General features: G+C 36.3%; 1 protein-coding gene across 20 annotated transcripts in view; it reads right to left on the bottom strand.

Annotated features, from left to right (window-relative positions):
• Pcm1 (pericentriolar material 1) overlaps window positions 1-20,529 on the bottom strand; it is a 97,848-nt gene that overhangs the window by 57,942 nt on the left and 19,377 nt on the right. For 6 of the 20 annotated variants that reach the window (XM_090354025.1, XM_090354023.1, XM_090354028.1 and 3 more), the window contains exons 8-15: window positions 17,085-17,262; window positions 16,835-16,924; window positions 12,894-13,003; window positions 10,328-10,544; window positions 6,098-6,299; window positions 4,719-4,892; window positions 3,902-4,059; window positions 3,550-3,785 (exon numbers count right to left, since the gene is read on the bottom strand). In XM_090354025.1, coding sequence (XP_090210151.1) covers window positions 3,550-3,785; window positions 3,902-4,059; window positions 4,719-4,892; window positions 6,098-6,299; window positions 10,328-10,544; window positions 12,894-13,003; window positions 16,835-16,924; window positions 17,085-17,262 — 1,365 coding nt within the window. The remainder of the gene's footprint in view (window positions 1-3,549; window positions 3,786-3,901; window positions 4,060-4,718; window positions 4,893-6,097; window positions 6,300-10,327; window positions 10,545-12,893; window positions 13,004-16,834; window positions 16,925-17,084; window positions 17,263-20,529) is intronic. The other 14 variants (XM_090354033.1, XM_090354041.1, XM_090354038.1 and 11 more) reach the window with 3 other exon arrangements.

The following is a 20,529-nucleotide window of genomic DNA, read 5'->3' as shown; positions in this document are numbered from 1 at the left end:
CTATACAACTGAAATACTAATAATGTATTGTTTTAAAAGATGAGAAAGTGGGCCGAGGGCATGGCTAGAGTACTCTTCTAGCATGCACAAAGGCCTGGGTTTGATTCCTAGAAACCACAAACACAGAAAAAGCTGGAAGTTGTGCTATGACTCAAGGGTACAACTTGAAAAAGCCCAAGGACAGTACCCAGGATTGGCAATAAATAAATAAATTCAATGTAGTACAAATAGTGTCATTTACTTTAGTCCCCCTGCCCCCTATCTCCAATAAACTGCCCCCCCAAAAAAAGCTGGAAGTGAAGCTGTGGCTCAAGTAGTATAGTACTAGCCTTGAGCAAAAGAAGTCCAAGGTCTGCGCTCAGGAAGACTGCAAGTCCCAAGATTGACTAAAAGTCAAACAAACCACTCAAAAAAACACAAAAAACAGAACAACAAAAACAAATGATAATTGTGTAATTGAAAGTTCAAAAGTAAACAGGACATTCAGAAATGATTCCTTCCATTCCTACCTTCTAAGCAATGTCATTCTACATAAGCAATGAATACCCTTTAGATACACATTGAATATGTAAGGAAAAATAACACACAACACATTTCTACCTGTTGTTCACATTGATTTACACATTCGATTATTTTTATATACATATTTAAGCACCTTCTTTCCTCAACAGTTTTAAGTCTACTAATGGTTAATGAAGATACAGTATATTAATATAATAAAATGTCATCAGTCAGGTGCCTGTAATCCTCCCTACTCAGGAGGCTGAGATCTGAGGATCGCAGTTCAAAGCCAGCCTGAGCACAAATGTTGGTGAGACTCCAATTAACCTCCAGAAAACAGGAAGTGGCACTGTGGCTCAAAGTGGTAGAGCCCTAGACTTTATATAGGGACAGAGCCCAGGCACAGAGAGTCCAAACCCCATGACCAACAATAAATAAGCAAATAAATAATTGTCATCAAAGGTCAGAGTAAATGCTCATACATAAATGCTTAGATAACAATCATTATGAAGTCATTATAGTATCCTTTAAATATATATTTGAAAAAATGAAAAGCAGAACTAAGGAAGTAGAAAAACCTCCCATGCTCCTGGATTGGAAGAATTAACACAGTGAAAATGGCAATCCTGCCAAAGGCTATCTACAAATTCAATGCAATACCCCAATGTCAATATCCCAATGTCATTAATGAAATAGAGGAAACAATCCAAAAATTCATACGGAATAATAAAAGACCCTAGATAGCAAAAACAATCCTTAGCAGAAAAAACAGTGCTGGAAGAGTATCAATACCAAACCTCAGACTCTATTTCAGAGCTACAGTAATCAAAACAGCTTGGTACTGGTACAAGACTAGGCCTGAGAACCAATGGGATAGAACTGAAGACCCAGAAATCAACCTGCAGACCTATGGCTACCTAATCTTCAATAAGGGAGCCAAAAAAACAGGATGGAAGAAAGACAGCCTCTTCAACAAATGGTGCTGGCAGAATTGGTTAAGCACCTGCAGAAAACTAAAGTTGGATCATTATATATCACCCCACAACAGATTTAATTCCAAATGGATCAAAGACCTTGAGGTAAAAGCAGATACCCTGAAACCTTTACAAGAAGGAATAGGAGATACACTAGGTCCCCTTGGCACAGGTGGAAACTTTCTTAATAAAGGCCCAGAAACACAACAAATTAAAGAAAGTTTGGACAATTGGGACTGCATTAAATTGTAGAGCTTCTGTATGGCAAAAGACATAGCTAGCAAGTTAAATAGCCCACAGAGTGGGAGATCTTCACTAGCAATACAACAAACAGGGCCTCAAATCTAAAATATAGCTACAGCTCAAAAAATTGAATCTCTCAAAAACAAATCTTCAAAGAAACAACCATCCCATTAAAAGGTGGGCTAAAAACTTAAAGAGAGACTTGTCTGATAGGGAAATAAAAACGGCCTGTAGAGGGCCGGGAGTTTGGCTTAGTGGAAGAGTGCTTTTGTAGCATGCACAAAGACCTTGGTTCAATTCTTCGGTACCATAAACATAGAAAAAAGCCAGAAATGGTGCTGTGGCTAAAGTGGTAGAACACTAGCCTTGAGAAAGCTCAAGGACAGTACTCAGGCCCTGAGTTCCATCCCCAGGACTGGCATGCATAAATAAATAAATAAATAAGAAGAAATGCTCTACATATTAAGTAAGCCAGGCCCAAAGGAACATAGGCTCCATGGTTTCACTCATTTATAATAATTAGTACACATCTAGGATTCTCCTAGCAGAAGATCACAATAGCTTAAAAGCTATGTACATACAGCCATATAGGATGAGACTAAGTGAAATGAACTTTATGATATGGAAACAAAAGGTTTACCTTTGTGATTGTTGTTCTTAATATACTATATAAAGTTATTTCTTTTCTCTTTTTTTCCCTATGGTTAATCTCATGTGGTTAATGTATCTGACTTTGTTAACTGGCATATTGCATATATGTTTATTTCAAATAAGGAAAAGAGAAAAACAAGATGATTAAGAGGGGTGGAGGGAGGGAAAGGAAGACAAAAATATGAAAAGGGGTTATCAATGTGTGAGAAGTAATGCATCCACTACATGACAAATATAACTGTAACCCCTCTATACATTACCCTCAATTAAAATAAAAAGGAGGCTGAGCACTGTGGCTCATGCCTGTAATCCTAGCTACTCAGGAGGCTGAGATCCAAGGATCAAGGTTGAAAGCCAGCCAGGCACTTTAAAACCGTGAGACTCTTATCTCCAATTAATCATTAGAATATGGGAAGTGGGGCTTAACTCAAAGTTAAGGCAGTAACCTTGAACTGAAGAGCTCAAGGACAGCACCCAGGCCAAGTTCAAGCACCATGACCCACCAAAAAAAAAAAAGAGGAAAAACCAAAATCCAAAGAAAACAAACAACAACAAAAAAAACCCCACTGTTTACTTTTCAATTCCCGAAAATGCCTTTTTTTTTAGGTATGTTTTCAGAGTTTTTCAAAGAATCCCTCCATTACTGAGATCTCCAAATTGGATTCATCTGAGTCTTGTTGACCCCTCCTTGCAAATCCCATTTTCCCTATATTTTCCTAAATGTTACTAACGGTTTTGTAATCCAATTATCTCTTTTGTAGACTTTTGGTTAATTCTCACATTAACTTTGGACGTTCCTGGTCTGAGGAGAGTAATTTTAACCTATAATCTGTTCTTTGTACACTTTGGGTTTTAAGGAACTTTCCCTAGTTCTTTTCATTGAGGACTACTTCTGATAGAACAATAAATCTGAAATAAGTCTCCATCATACAACCAGCAGTGATCAAAGCCTCAGGCCAACACTAGTTTTGGAGCTTCTCATTAGCATAGAAACTGTATACTCATTTTGCAAATGGCAACACTTACTAAAACTAAGGTCTCTATGATTTCCTTCTTTCTAAGTGTACTGAACACACCTTCTACATATTAAGCCTGATGTATATTTGTGTGTGTGTATTTGTACACATATATTCAGTATTATACACAAATACAAAAAAATAAGGATTGCACTAACAATTACCTGTACCATAGCAACAAGATCTTGTAACTGTCGAAGTTTCTGTTTTGCAGCCATAAGTCTACTGATCTTCTGTTCAAATTCAGCATCTTCTGGAGCCTCATCAACCACACTACTTCTATGACTTGATAACGAAGCTCCACTTACTCCCTCTTCTGCTTCTTCCTCCTCTTCCTCATCATCTTCACCTTGTGCTGCATGCATCCCCTGTTCTCCTTCTCTATTGTAGTGACAGTCTGCTAAAAAACATGTATCACTCAAATAATTTTTAGATAACCTTAAGAGAATTAATGAAAGAAAATCCAATTAACCAGAATATCATGGCAAAATTATCTTTGAATATAGCCCACCATACCTAAAGGAGGAGGCATATTTAGACCTCGAATGTTGGCAGCAGATCTGTTATTAATTTCACAATTTGAATTAACTGATCTCCCATCTCTGTTATTAGAAACACACTGTGTGTTACTATTACTATTTACTTCATTCCAGGTGGCAGATACTTGTGGATTTCTAGGAAAAAAAGAAAAAAGAAAACCTATAGTTATTTAAGGTTAAAAAAGAAAGAAATTAAGGGTTTAAGAACTTCAATAAAACTGTTCAAAGAGAATTTATGTTGGTTGTGGAACTTGAACTCAGTGCCTGTACACACTGTCCCTGACAGTTTCCTGGTGGTTAACTGGAGATAAGATTCTCACATACTTCCTGCCCAGCCTGGCTTTCAACACAATCCTCACATCTCAGCCTTTTGAGTAGTTAGGATCAGAGGTATTGGTCACTAGGACCTGGCTTGGTTATCCATTTTAAAGTTCAAATTTTAGTAAGAAGTCCCTGCTTGCTTTTCATTAACTTTTATATATGTACCAACTGTAATTTTATGGGGAAAAACTATCTGAAAAACCAAAATTACATCTGAAAATATTTGTAAGACAAGTGCTAAATTTGATACTTCTTACATTATTTATATATAATGTAAAGGCAACCTTATTAAATTACTACACAGTAGTTACCATTTCTCTTCAGAACAATTACATTAACCAACTTTGTAGTAAGCTTGCAAGGGAAAAACTTCAAAGCTAATAGTAAACACTTCATTGAGGCATTTTCCTCCATATGGAGAAGTATTAGGTTCATATGCATACACTGGGAAAAAACAAACATAATATCTTTACCTAATGTTAGTAACAGGCTCAGGATTTTCATGCTCAGATTCATATTCTGATTCTTCAGATTCTTCATCTTTTGTGTTTTCATTTACAGTATCTATCATCATATCTGATGTTTGTTCATAATAATGAACTAATTCTCTTAGTTCATTCAATCTCTTACGAACTTCATTTAACTTCCTGATAAAAATATCTTGTGTTAATATTCATTTTAGAACAAAATAAAAGCATGCATCATTTAAATACAACAGCAACCAATATTATACATATTTTTTAATTTATTATTTTTTGCCAGTTGTGGGGGTCAAACGTAGGGCCTGAGCACTGTCCTTGTGTTTTCTCAAGGCTAGAGCTCTTGACCCACAGCACCACTTCTAGTTTTTTCTACATATGTGGTAGAAAGAAACGGAACCTAGGCCTTAGTGCATGCTAGGCAAGCACTCTACCACTAGGCCAAACTCCTGGCCTCAGTACTGTATATTTTTAAATGCCCAGTAGATCTGTCTGTAAATGTTGACAGCAGAAAATTCAATGTCAAAATACATTGAAGTTTGCCAGACACTGGTGACTCATGCCAGTAATTTTAGCTATTCAGGAGGCTGAGATCTAATAACTGTGGCCCAAACTGTATATGAGATTTATCTTCAATTAGCCATCAGGAAACTGGAAGTGGAGCTGTGGCTCAAAGTGGCAGAGCACTAACCTTGGGATAGGGCCAGACCTTGAGTTCGAGCCCCACAACCAACCGAAACAAACAAGAATCTAAGTTTAGACCTGTTAAATACATAAAGTACTAAACATTAGGCACATCAAATTTTGTCCGTACTACAAAAGTCTTACATATGTAAAGAAAAGAATTTAGGACTATGTATTACTCTAGAACCTGGGTTTTATCATTTGAATATCAAAATATTTTATAGTTCTATTTCTGGTCTTTTTGCTGAAAATTAAAACAGTAACCAGTTACAAACTACCTGGGTTAAACTGTCCCATTTATAGGGCCAGGAGTGTGGTCTAGTGATAGGGTACTTGCCTAGCATGCATGAAGACTCAGGTTCGATTTCTCTGTACCACATACATAGAAAAGACCTGAGTGGTACTATGGCTCAAGTAGTAGAGCTCTAACCTTGAGAAAGACCAACAACAGTACTCAGGCCCTGAGTTCAAGGCCCAGGACTGGCCAAAAAAGAAAAGTCTCACTTCTCTTTGAAAACTTTTAAAATGCATACATAAAACACACACATGCACTCACACATACCATTTCATTTGAAACTATTTATATTAACTTTATTTCCCCCACATTTTAAATGCATAAAAAAGAAAAAGTTTATCCTTATTATCTAATTCTAATCTATGTTGACAATGATAGTAAAAAAATGTTTTACTGGAGTTTTTCAGTTGGATTTAGATGGCCTTCATTTTCACTCTCATTCTGAGAAACTAGAGAAGTTGCAGGATAAGGAACAGCTGATGTAAGGCTATTGGACTCTCCATTGACAACTGGTGCCAAGCCTACAGAAGCAGAAGGTGCTGAAGTTGTACTTCTCTGATCCCCAGTCCTTTGTGGAGAGGCAGAAGTAGGTACAACTGTAAAAGGAGAAAAAATATGATCAGTGAACATAAATAAACATGGGCACAAGCAACACACCCCTTGCTGATACAAATATAAAACAAAAGTCACTTTCATCTTATGAATGGATCAAGAAGATGTGGTATATAAACACAATGGAATTCTATGCTGCCATCAGAAAGAATGACATTGTCCCATTCATATGGAAATGGAAAAAATCATATTAAAGTGAAGACAGACCCAAAGGAACATAGGCTCCATGGTTTCCCTCATTTGTAATAATTAGTATACATCTAGGATTCTCCTAGCAGAGGATCACAATAGCTTAAAAGCTATGTACATATGACCATATAGGATGTGACTAAATGAAATGAACTCTAGGATATGGAAACAAGATGTTTACCTTTGTGATTATTGTTCTTAATGAACTATATGAAGCTATTTCTTTTTTTTCCCCCCCTTATGGTTAATCTCATGTGATTAATGTATCTGACTTCATTACCTGATATACTATATATACTTTTATTTGTTTATTTGAAATAGGGAAGGGTAGGGGAAAAACAAGATGATTGGGAGGGGTGGAGGAAAGGGAGACAAAAACATCAGGAGAGGTATCAACATGAGAACATACCCACTACCTGACAAATGTAGCTGTAACCCCTCTATACATTACCCCAACAATAAAATATAAAAAAAAAATTATCATTTTAAATTCTGAAAATTTAAACGTTAAAAACTTAAGGATATCAAGATATTTAACTGTACACTGTAACTAAAACTCATCAAAAAATGTAGAGAAAAACATTCTTATTTCCTTGCTCTGCAGACTGATGGTCATTTTACATTATTGTTACTAGATTAAAACAGAGTGAAGGTGGGAACATAACAAATTGACACAAACTGTTTATAAACAGAAGAGCAGTAGGATAAGCCTATTTCTAGGATAAGTTAAATAAGGCCACTAAGTTTGAAGTGCAACGCACAATGCCCCTTTGTCCAACTTTGCAAGGCAGCCCTAGAGATTTAGGTCTGAGTTTCTCAAATCTACAGTCTATAAGAATTACATGCAGCTGTTAACATACATGCATTTACACACAAATTAACTAGAGTAGGATAACTTAAGAAGAATCTAAAGGTGTTACTCCTCTGAACATCCAAGTATTATTTGTCAAAACAAATTCTAGAAAATGAAAACATGTTTTGTTGTTGCTTTTGTTTCTTTTTGTATGGGGAGAAGAGAGGGGGAAATGGTGGGAATCACAGGAATGGAGGAATGTGAGTAAATGCAGTCATTGTATTCAATATACATGAGGTAAAAAACTTGTAGGCAGGACTGGAAAGTAGAAACTGGGGGAAAGCAAAGGAAGGGGTAATACTGTCTAAAAAGCACTGTATTTATTACCTGACTTGAAATTCTAACTTCTTTGTATAACTCCACAATAGTACCAATTTTTAAAAATTGGGGGCTGGGAATTTGGCCTAGTGATGAGAGTGCTTGCCTAGCATGCACAAAAACCGGGGTTCAATTCCTTGGTACCACATACATGGAAAAAGCCAGAAGTGGTACTGTGGCTCAAGTGGTAGACTAGCTGTGAGAAAGCCCAAGGACAGTGCTCAAGCCCAAGACTGGCAAAAAAAAAAAAAAAAAAAAAAAAAAAAAAAAAAAAAAAGGAAACGTTAAATAGAGCTTTCAAAATGGAAAATTTATTATTTCAGGACACAAAGCAAACATGTAATCTAATGTCATGCATCAATACCATGAAATACTGCTCAACAATACAATTTCCCAATTAGGTAACAGCTAATCCTCTATAGTCCTTAAACTAGAATTTTATTACAGTTCTGTCCATGTATATAGAAGATACTTGACATCTTCAAGCGAAATTAATGACTTAGAATCCGTACTTCCCTACCAATGACTACGTCAAAACTATCCTTTTTATCTTTTATCATTTGAAAAAAGAAGTTGTAGAAAGAGGATACAATTCCTTAGGCCAGCTTATAAGTACAATGTTTCTTGATCAGTGTTCACCCCTCCCTTCAATCCCTCCCCATTCCCCATACACACTCTTACCCCTAAGGTCTATAGCTCATTTATACATAATGTTCATCGAGAATATAATGACTCTATTTCCTCACCCTTCTTCCTTCCACTAATGTTTTTCCAAGTACCCTCCCCTAAAAGACATGTTTCTGCTTCCTCGTATTCATTTTGATAAACAGTGCATTATTTGTTCAGATGAATTACACTGTTGGATTTGTCCCCTAATTATACCATCCTTTAGTCTGTGTGTAAATGCATGTCATCATGCATGTTTGTATTTTAGACCCAGCTTTCACATGAAAAAAACATGTGCTGTTTGATGCTTTCATTTCCTTAAAAATGACACATTCTTTCTGATAAATTTACACTGTGTATATGTACCACATTTTCTTGACTCACTTATCCATTAAGGAATCTAAGTTGTTTCCATAACTTGGCTGTTGTAGTGTGGCAATAAATACAGGTATACAAGTATCCTTAGTGTATCCTGACTTATAATAATACACTGGATAGTTGTCTAAGAGTGGTATCACTAAATTAGTGTAGTTTTATGTTTAGTTTTTTGAGCAATCTCCAAATTCCTTCCAGGGTAGTTGTAGTAACAATATAATAGGGTTCCTTTACCCCTACATCCCCACCAGCATTTGTTATTGTTCATATTCTCAATGCTGGCCAATTTTACTGGGATAAGACAGACTCAGTGTTGTTTTGATTTGCATTTTCTTTAAGGCTAGGAATGTAAAGATTTTTTCTCATGTGTTTATTAGCCACTCTGACTTTTTCAGAGAAGACTCTACCCATTTACTTTTTTATCCAAGGGACTGCCACTGTTCACTTCTATCTTAACTATTTTCAACTGGTCTCTTCACTTTATTCCTTTACAGCCTCCTGAGTAGCTAAGATTACAGGTATGAGCCACTAGTACCTGGGTTACAGTTATATATGTCAGGTATTGAGTATATTTCTTTTTCAACAGTATCACCTCTTTCCTAATTTTATCACGTATTTTTCCCTCCTGACCCTCCCCCACAAGTTGTATAGCTCATATTCCTCATAGTGTCTAATGAATATCATTACTGAATTAGTCACCCTTCAGTCCACCATTTCTGTGCTACCCTTTCCCATCCCCAAATCAGGTAAGTTTACATATAAGACAAAAGGTACAGAAGCCAAAAACCTGGCTGATTTTTTTTTCTTTTTGGATCCATTGTGGCACTTGAACTCTGGGCCTGAGCACTACCCCTAAGCTCTTCAGCTCAAGGCTAGAGCTCTGCCACTTGAGCCACGGTGCCACTTCCAGTTTTCTGGTGGCTAATTGGAGATAAGAGTCTCACAGACTTTTGTGTCTGGGCTGGCTTTGAACCAGGATCCTCAGATCTAAGCCTCCTGAGTAGCTAGGATTATAGGCCTGAGCCACTGGTGCCCAGCTTTGGCTAAAAAATTTTAATATTTTAAAAATGCAGTATTAAGCTGGGATGCTGGTGGCTCATATCTATAATTGTAGTTACTCAGAAAACAGAGATGTGACAATCATGGTTTGAAGCCAACCCAGCCAGAAAGTTAGGGTAAAACTCTTATCTCCAAATAACCACCAAGAAGCCAGAAGTAGAGCTGTGGCTCAAGTGGTAAAGTGCAAGCACTGAGAAAAAAATTTCAGGGACAGCACCCAACCCCCAGCTGAGATCCCAAAGCTGACACAAAAAAGAAAGTATTATGTCCACTGCCACATAAGTATATTTTCTTTTACCTTTCACTTATCCAACTCGTACCAACTTTTCAAATCCAACTTTATTTTTCCCTTTTCTGAACACTTATCAGATCATATGCCATATCTTATACCAGCATATTATGTAAATTACTCTCTACATTCAAGTCACCTTTCTAAAAATTGTAAATTCTCTGAGGAACTACAGTCACTCATCAAGTACTTATTAAACTCTATTGTGGGTCAAATAACATAAGAAATCGCTTATGTAATACTAATGAACCAGATTTACTTACATGTTGAATTGTTCAGATGCTGATCTCGAAGGGTATGAAGTTCTCCCAGCAATTTGTCCATTTTTTGTTTCTTCTCCTGTAGGACTCTCATTTTGCTAAAAAGCTGAACTTTCTCATCAGGTGAGTGTTCTGAACTAGATGGATTTCGGCTCTGGGAAACCTCTCTAGTTAATGAAAGACTTTCTGCTTGTCTTCTATTATCTGGGACAGACGGAGGCTTAAAAAAAGAAAACAAGAGAGAGAAAGGTTAACACAAAATGAATTAAAAGTTATATTTCCAGTTTAAATACTATTTGAAAGAGAGATGTGTTACCCAGGTCACACTGTTGTATAAGCAGATGCCATTCCTATTCCCAAATTAAGTTACTATCACTGCTGTGTCATTATCCTATATAAGGCTTTATATGCACAAAGGTATACTGATCTTGGATTCACTGGACATAGTACAGTCTGGACCCAAATTAAGTAATAACAATGACAAGTTATATAGAATCACTCTAAAGTTTCTTAACCTATCAAACTTCCTCTTCTGTGTTCTTTTTTAGAAAACTAATGGAAGATTGGAGGCCCTGAGTTCAACACCCAGGGTCACAAAAAAAAAAAAAAAAAAGAGAGAGATTTCCAGAAATAGCATATTTTGAAGATTCTGGTTCAAGGCCAGCCAAGGCAAAACCTGAAGTTGTAGGGTATGTATGTTTGTAACCCCAGCTACTTGAGAGGCTAGCCTGGGTAAAATCACAAAATACTATCTCTGAAAAACAAACTAAAAATTGAAAGACTAGGGTAATAAACCAAATTGTACACTTGTAGCCTTTTAGTATTCCCAAGTACTAAAGTAATCCCAAGTAATGTCAAAAAAGAATTGTTTTTTATAGAATGAATGGTTTCAAGAATGCACTGAAATTAGGTTATATACCTTTTTCACATATACTTTTATTTAGACATCTATAGGTGTACTGATTAATAAAGTAAGCAATATCTTCTTTTTTAAATGTTTCACTCATTAACTAACTACTGGAATAGCTATATAGGCTTTTACCCTGTGAATTAATTCAATTAATTCATTTTACTGTTCATGTACATTTGTTTTGCTATTAATACAAAGTCGTGATAATGTTGTTCCTCTCCTTGTAACATAGTTTATTTAGCCTATGCTATAACAGGAGTCAGTAAATAAAAATTTATTAAATACTGCCAAAAAACTATCTGAAATGATTAATTTCAGTTGGTTAGCAAAAAGAAAGAAAATAACACATCTTCAATCATATTTGTTTTTCAGTGAAGATGTATTAATTTACCTTTTTAAAAATAAAATCGGAAAAAAATAAATAAATAAAATCGGGGGGCCGGGAGTTTGGCCTAGTGGTTAAAGTGCTTGCCTAGCATGCACGAAGATCCAGATTCGATTCCTTGGTACCACATACATAGAAAAAAGCCGGAAGTGGTGCTGAGGCTCAAGTGGTAGAGCTCTAGCCTTGAGAAAGTCCAAGGACAGTGCTCAGGCCCTGAGCTTAAGCCCAGGACTGACAAAAAATAAAAAATAAAATAAAATGGGGGCTGGGAGTTTGGCCTAGTGGTACAGTGTCTGCCTAGCATGCACGAAGACCGGGGTTCAATTCCTCAGTACCACATACATAGAAAAAAAAAAGCTGGAAGTGGTGCTATGACTCAAGTGGTAGAGCTCTAGCCTTGAGCAAGCCCAATGACAGTGCTCAGGCTCTGTGTTCAAGGCTCAGGACTGGCAAAAAAATAATAAAAATAAAGATAAAGAAAAAAATAAAATCTCCCATTTTAAAATCTGCACTTGCATTTTTTTTGTGGGGGGAGGGGGTGGTTAGTAGTGGGGTTTGGACTCTAGGCCTGGGTGCTGTCCCTGAGCTCTTCAGCTTAAGGCTAGCACTCTACCCCTTGAACCACAGCACACTTCTGGCTCTTTCTGTGTATGTGGTGGCAAGGAATTGAACCCAGAACTTCATGCATACTAGGCAAGCACACTACCACTAGGCCAAACTCCCAGCCCAGCATTTGTATTATTTTCAAAGTTCATCAAATTAATGCTTATTAACTCTCAAATTAAAGTTAACTTTTATATGTTATGGCATATGCCTATAATCACTAGAACTCCAACACTCTGGAGACTAAGGCAGGACTATCTACAGTTCAAGGTCTGCCTGGGGTTACACAATGAGACCGTGGCAAGAAAAAAAAGGTACTTTCTTGGAACTGTAAATAAAAATAAATAAAAAAATAATTAAACTGCAAGGAGGAAGACAAACCTAAGTCAAGTCTCAACACTTATGACCATCCAGTCTTCCAGAGAAGAATGAGTTCTAGGAACAAACAAAATGAGTATTTCAAAATATAGTACCTATAAAAAACAGCAATGGAATACCAGGAAGGGTTGTAGGCCACTCAAATCCTATAAGCGTAATTTTGAAAGTAAAAAGATCCCACAAATTAATTTTTTAACAATTATGTCAGGTAATATTTATTACTTACTAAAGTTGGAGAATCATTGTCGTAAACTGATGCAATTATAAACTCTTATCAAACTAAATTAAGTTACCTGAGAATCACGAAGCTGGTTATGAAAATGCTGAATTAAATCATTCAATTCTTCATTTAGTTCAGATGTGATGCTGACTCCAGATAAGCTACCTGAAGTTTCTGTAGCAACTGAAGAAAAGAAAATTAAGAACCATGGATTAATGTAAGACAATGTTTGGGACATGAATATAAATTTTGAGAAAAAATAAAAAGCAAACTAATAGTTACCAATTAGCTAATGCTCTTGTCAATAAATCATTTTATTGGAAGTTTGTTTTTTTGTTTTTTTTGCCAGTCCTGGGCTTAAGCTCAGGGCCTGAGCACTGTCCTTGGATTTTTCTCAAGGCTAGAGCTCTACCACTTGAGCCTCAGCACCACTTCCGGCTTTTTCTAAGTATGTGGTATCAAGGAATAGAACCCGGGTCTTCGTGCATTCTAGGCAAGCACTCTACCACTAGGCCAAATTCCCAGCCCTTGATAAAAGTTTTTATCTAACCAAAGAAAATGAAAAGATAGGTGCAAACTCTGTCAGAGTAGTTGTTTCTGTTTCAACATAAAAGAAGGTATGGTATATTACACTTCAATATACAGCAGTGACTCAACCACAAAGGGTGGTATAGCAGGGCTATCAGATTTTTTTAAGTAGTGGGAATAATGTGTGCTGTGCTGCCTGAACAGGTACAAATGGTTTGACAAGTTTCAATCGCCATCTATTCCAATAAAATTAATGTTTAAGGAGTCAGGAGTGTAGGCTAGTAGTAGAATGCTTGCCTAGCAGGCACAAGGCCCTGGGTGTGATTTCTCGGTGCCACATACACAGAAAAGGCCAGAAGTGGCACTGTGGCTCAAATGGCAGAAGGCTAGCCTTAGGCAAAAAGTGTCCAAGGACACTGCCCAGGCTCTGAGTTCAAGCCCCAGAACTGACCGCCCCTGAACAACAAGAAAAATTAATGCTTTGTTACATTGGGCTGGTAGGTAATCTTTTTAAAAGTTAAAAATAGCACACTGATTACATTTTCTAAGAAATGCAGGCTTTTTCTTAACTTCTAATCTGATTAATAGTACAAAAGCAACCACTGACAAATATGTAACATGTAACCATTGCTAAGTATCAACATTGTCTGTGTTCCATAAAGCGTTTCAAAAAGCCAGCCAAATTGTACTAGTCATAAAAGCCTATAGTAAAATAGATACTTCATTGTAGTAGGTTGTGAAGTAACTCATAATAAAAGTCCCTGGACTTTGTCTTCTTCCAGAAAAGCAATTTTCTGAAGACAATTCTAATAGTTACTATTATACTATTCAACTACTTCATGCTTATACAACTCTAAACCTTCCCGCTCAAAGGGAGATACTGGCTATAATATAGCTTCAATCTTAAAAAAATATAACATTATTGTCAGCTGTAAAGTTAGAACTCCAGGGCTAACTGAAATCCATGTATATGGTATAAACACTTTATAGAAAAGATAAATTATAGTCTAAGTAACTCATCATAGTTTCTCAGAAGATTAAATACCTCAAATCTGGCTTTTCATTATGATTCTAGTATTTATCTTGACAATTTCACAAACACAACAGCACACCTGTTATAACATTACTAAGCAAAAATTGTTTAAAAATTGTATATAAAGCTGGGTGCTGGTGACTGACACCTGTAATTCTAGCTTCTCAGGAGGATGAGATCTGAAAATTGTATTCAAAGGCCAGCCCTGGCAGGAAAGTCTGTAAGATTATTATCTCCAATAAATTACCCAGAAAAGACTGGAAGTGGCACTGTGGCTCAAGTAGTAGAGTACTAGCTCTGAGCACAGGAGAGGTTCAAGGACAGCAGCTGAGTTCAAACCCCAAAATAAGCAAATAAGTAAGTAAATAAATACTAAATAAATGCAAATTCAATTTCCTGTTCAATCTAGTCTTGTTCCCTAGTGTATGATAATATCTACTCAAGAGGCTCATATCTGAAAGATCCTAAGATTCAAAGCTAGCCCAGGCAGAAAAGACCAAGAGACATTATATCCAATTAACCACCAAAATGCCAGAATGGAGGCATGGCTCCCATGGTAGAGCTCCAACTGTATGAGAAAAAGCTAAATGAGACTGTGACTCTACACAGGCACCAGTGGCTCACACCTGTAATCCTAGCTCCTCGAGAGGCTGAAATCTGAGGACCATGGTTTAAAGCCAGCCCAGGAAGGAAAGTCCTTAAGACTCTTATCTCCAAGACTCTTTTATCACCAAGAAGTGGAGCTATAGCTCAAATGGTAGTACACTAAGCCTTGAATAAAACAGCTCAGAAATAGTGCACAAGCCAGGTCTGGCACCAAAAAAACAAAAAACCCTTAAGTTTTCCTAAATAGAAATTTAAAAGACGGTAACATTTTGGACTTTGTAATTTTTTTTATTTATTTTTTTTATTGTAATTAGTAAAAGGGTTACATGATATTTGCCAGATAGAAGGTGCATTAATTCACATACATTGATACCCTTTCACATGTCTTGGTACCCGTTTCCCTCCCCCCCCACACCCCCCCACCCGTCTTGGTTTTCCCCCCTTCCCTATCAAATTTCAAATATCCAAATACAGGGGAAATCTGTAGCTTTTTTCTATGTATAGTCATAGAGTTATAAGAATGTTTCACCACATTCAATTTAAAACAAAGTTAACTGAAACTCATAAAATGAAAAGATAAAATTAAGTAAATCACAATAGTGAAAAAAACAGTTGAGCCAGTATGCCAGGTTAAATACCCAACAAACACACCAGGATAAATTAAATAATCACATTCACTGAGAACCTAAACCCTGGCTAATAATAATAATGCTCATAGAAGATAAATCACTATTAGAATACAATGACAGAGGAACCAGGAGTAAAGATCAAGCATGAGGTCCTTGTTTAATCCCCAGTATTCCCAAAAAGAAAAAAAAATGATGATAGACTGTTAAAAACATAGCTTAGCTTTAGGAAGAATGGGTCTTAAACTGCTCTCACTTTGTGCTCCATAAACGGACAAAAAGTATGTCAATTAAAAAGGGGCTGGGAGTGTGGCCTAGTGGTAGAGTGCTTGCCTAGCTTGCACGAAGACCTGGGTTGGATTTCTTGGTACCACATACACAGAAAAAGCTGGAAGTAGTGCTGTGGCTCAAATGGAGAAAGCTCAAGGACAGTGCCCAGGTTCTGAGTTTAAGAACCAGGACTAAGGGGAAAAAAAAGAATTCTTAGCTCTGAGTTTTAATAAAAATCTTATTTTAAATTAATGAAAAATTAAAACACTTAAAATTTGGAGGCAGTAAGACAAATTATAATTAGACTCAATACTAAAGAATTCAACGTAATTTTCACATAAATGATACACGGCCTTAAAAAAGAAGGGATGAACATTTCTGAGTTTCAGGAAAATAAAATGAAATACAATTACAGGTCAAAATCATTAGTATAAAAATTGGATACAAATAAATATTAATAGATGCTCTACACATTTAATCATTTCCTCACTTAAAGACGTTTTTCTTTTGTTTTTTAATTTTTACTTTTCTTGGTGCTTGGAATGAACCCAAAGCCTTACAAAAGTACTACTCTATGACTAAACTAAATCACTAAAAGTTCTCTATGCTCCTTTTGGAGACAGGAACCTGTCACGTATCCCAAGATGCTTCTAATTCTCAATTCTCTTCCTTAAGCCTAAGGCTCCTGAATCCTAGGGTTACATGTGTATACCATCAAACCAAACTTCCTTAAAAGTTTCTTTGGAAGGAAACAAAAAATGATAATACTAGCTAAATATAGAAAGAAAGAGAGAGTGGGGGAGGAGGGAGGGAGGGAAGGGAAGAAAAGAAGTGAGGGAGGGAGGGAGGAGTGGATGGAGGGAAGGAAGAGGTAAGAGAAGGAAGGAAAAAAAAGCATCAAGAACCCTATCATTACAAGGTACAAAATCAGAACTACAGCCTCCTTTTTACCTCTCAAGGGTACTCTCTGAAGAAAAGGAGAGCGAGCTGTCTGTCTGCACGGTACAGTATGAAGGCCAGCAGATGTCCCTGCAACTTTTTCTGCATAACCAGAGAAAAGCACAGGACAGAGTAAGCCTCACATAGTTTTCTAAACTAGCAAACAATCATGATCTGATTATATAATAACAGCATTCAAATCTGCAGTATTATTATTTATGGAGCCTTCGTATAAAAACAATATCCTAAGGCTGTAACATACCAGAATCATCCATCACCGCTATAGCTTGCTCTGCTTTATGTTGCAGAGCTAGAAGAGCAGCTTGTCGCCCCTGCAGAGCTCGAAGTTGTTCTTGTTGTTGTAACATTCTTTTTAATAAATCATGTTGTTTCTTCAAATTTTCTATCTCTTCAATAGGCTCCTGTTGGGGATCTCTAGCCTGGAAAATAAAACCAATAATATTTATATCTATCAAAATCCTATTTTACTTGCCAATAGCGAGGTATACACATATATGTATTATTATATATAAAACTGGAGATACAGTTTTAGTAGACAAAAAAAAGTATAGAATAATGACAAAGACAACCTACCACGTTAGTTTGGTAATTTCACAGTAAAAGATCATAAGCAATGACTTATTATGAAGATAAAAAGAATCTCAGAAGACTGAAAATCAAAGCAAAAAAAGCTATCTACAGCACATACAAAAGAATGAGATTCATGTCCCATAGAACAATAGAAGTAAATTATACTGAGCTATGCTTTAAAAAAAAGATCAATTAAAGTTGGCATGGAAGCTCATACCTGTAATCCTAGCTACTCAAGAGGCTGAGATCTGAGGATCAAGGTTCAAAGCTAACCTGGGCACAAAAGGACCTGTGACTCTTATCTCTACTAATTAGAAAACAGGAAGTGGTGCTTGGCTCAAGGGTAAGGTGATAGCCTTGAGCTGAAGAGCTCAGGGACAGCGCCCAGGGTGAGTTCAAGCCCACCCAAAAAAAAAAAAAAAAAAAAAATCGACTAAGAAAACTTTCAAAATGAGGAAAACTACAAAAAGGAATCTCAGAATATAAACAAAGGAAAATTACAAAAAAGAATCTCAGAATATAAACAAACCCACTAACATCTAACAAAGGAAATGAATTTTAGACATGCATTTTGTTTGATAAGTTTACATAAAAAGGCTTTTTGTTTGCCTCCCATTACTAGGTATATAAGTAGAAAATTTTACATTTTGAATTATATGTCACTGCTTTTCTTAAATTGTGCTTACTCAACTATCTGTAAGGACACAGAAGTACTTCCAAATTCCCCTAGGATGCTACTATCATTCTGTATAAAAGTAACACTACACAGGCATAAAACACCACTATAAGAAATTACCAATAAGTGGGCAGAGTTAAGGGGATCCTCAAAGATATAGTACTTCCATAGTATGCAAGAGGGCCATGAGTTCAACAATAACAACAAAAAAAATCAAACAAAAAGATTGTATTCTGAATAATTATTTTTAATTTATTTAAAATGAAGTTCAAGAAGAAAAAAGGCCAAACAAAAATAGTAATTTAAATACAACATGAATTCAATAAATTCTAAGCCCAATTATCCATGAAATATTTACCATAATGGCATTTTTCATCACTACCATTAAAAATTTAAACATCCTATAATTTTTACCTGTTTACATAAAACTTTCTCTTTCTTGTCAATTTTAAGTTTTGCATTGTTAACAACTATTTGGAGTTGAGTTAAATGATTTTCCCCTAAAATTAATTTGGGTATAAAAAGTTCAATAATTTCACTTGAAAGTAAAAGTGTACATATTTGCATTCCCTATGAACATTTGATTTCTAGATATTATGGAGAAAACAGATGGATCTAAAGAAGTTTCTTTCTGGGGGACATCCTTTACTATGGAAAAGTAAAGCCTCTTAATTTCCCAAGTTCCCCAAGAACTCACCCATACTGTGAATAAGGTAAAGTAACCATGACAACATTTTACATTCTGATTTGGAATTAAAGAAAAAAAATTAGTAAGACAACAGCAACAAAAAACACATCACAGATATTTAGAGAAAAAGTTAGGATGAAATAGGAAGTTTAGTGGAAGTTTTATTGTTATTTCTACATCCATATAAACATTCTAGCCTGATCTATCTGGAAAAGCTGAGCTAAGGAGAAGGTAGACTGTGACCCAATAGAAAGGGAAAATGAAACAACTAAAAATGACAGTAATTAGAGTCAAGCACCAGTGCTTCCCACCTGTAATCCTAACTGCTACAAGGCTGAGATCTGAAGATCCAAAATCAAAGCCAGCCTGGGAAGAAAAGTCCCAAGATGCTACTCTCCAATTAACTAGTAAAAGAGCTGGAAGTGCAAGTATGGTTTACATGGTAGAGTGCCAGCCTTAAATTTAAAAAAGAAACAAGAATGTACAGCCCCCCCCATGCATAGGCATGCATGTATGCACAAACACATCCCACATTGAAAGTTCAAAAAAAAAAAAGTATAGGAATATAACAAAAAGACAGTGATTGGAAAGTCTAGACTACAAATATCCTTCAAACATACTCAGGCATGAAATCCTAAGCTGTACATATATAAAACTAAAATCTCAGGAAATGTCTTCATTTCCTCCTCTAAAATGGAGCTTCTCTAGTAATTTTTCAGATACAAATTTATGTTTACAGCTTCTGACAATATATATATTCCAATTTTCTTTTCATGTAGAAACTGAAAGCCCACAGAAAATAAAGTTTTATTTTAGCCAGTGTCCTAATTAGACAAAGTCAGGATTCTAAATCTCTAGCGTTCTTATCATCATACTGTCTGCCTCAAAATTAAGTGCTTAGGTTCCAAATACGAAATGCAACATATAATCTCTGAAGAAGCACAATTAACTCACATAAAATAGAAAAGATTAGGGCCGGGAGTTTGGCCTAGTGGTGCTGTGGCTCATGTGGTAGAGCCCTAGCCTTGAGAAAATCTAGGGACAGTGCTCAGGCCCTGAGCCCAAGCCCAGGACTGGCAAAAAAAAAAAAAAAAAAAAAAGGTAAAAAATAGAAAAGATTAAAATAATACGAAAAGGGCCAGGAGTTTGGTCAAGCGGTAGAGTACTTGCCTAGCATGAACGAAGACCCAGGTTCGATTCCTCGATACCACATACATAGAAAAAAAGCCAGAAGTGGTGCTGTGGCTCAAGTGGTACTAGACTCAGGAAAAAACCCAAGGACAGTGCTCAGGCACTAAGTTCATGCCCCAGGACTGGCAAAAAATAAATAAATAATACCAAAAATAATACAACTATGGTATTTCTCTAAGGCCTCTTTGGTAAAATTATTTTTTTCTCTTTGGTAAAATCATATAATGTTTGTCCATAAAATATTCACTAAGGGGCCAGGAATGTGGCCTAGAGGTAGAGTGCATGCCTACCATGCATGAAGCCCTGGTTTGATTCCTCAGTACGACATACACAGAAAAAAACGAAAGTGATGCTATGGCTCAAATGCTAGAGCTAGCCTTGAAAAAGAGTTCATGCCTACCATGCATGGAACTCTGGTTTGATTCCTCAGTACTACACACACAGAAAAAAACTGGAAGTGGTGCTGTGGCTCAAGTGGTAAGTGCATTAGCCTTGAGAAGGCCCAAGGACAGTGCCCAGGCTCTGAGTTCAAGCCCCAGGACTGGCAAAAAAAAAAAAGTC

The sequence above is a fragment of the Megascapheus bottae genome, chromosome 20 (assembly GCF_031878675.1).
Source record: "Megascapheus bottae isolate mThoBot1 chromosome 20, mThoBot2.hap1, whole genome shotgun sequence".
NCBI classification, from domain to species: Eukaryota; Metazoa; Chordata; class Mammalia; order Rodentia; family Geomyidae; genus Megascapheus; species Megascapheus bottae.
Note: the sequence above shows the minus strand (reverse complement) of the source record. Positions and strands in the feature narration are given on the sequence as shown.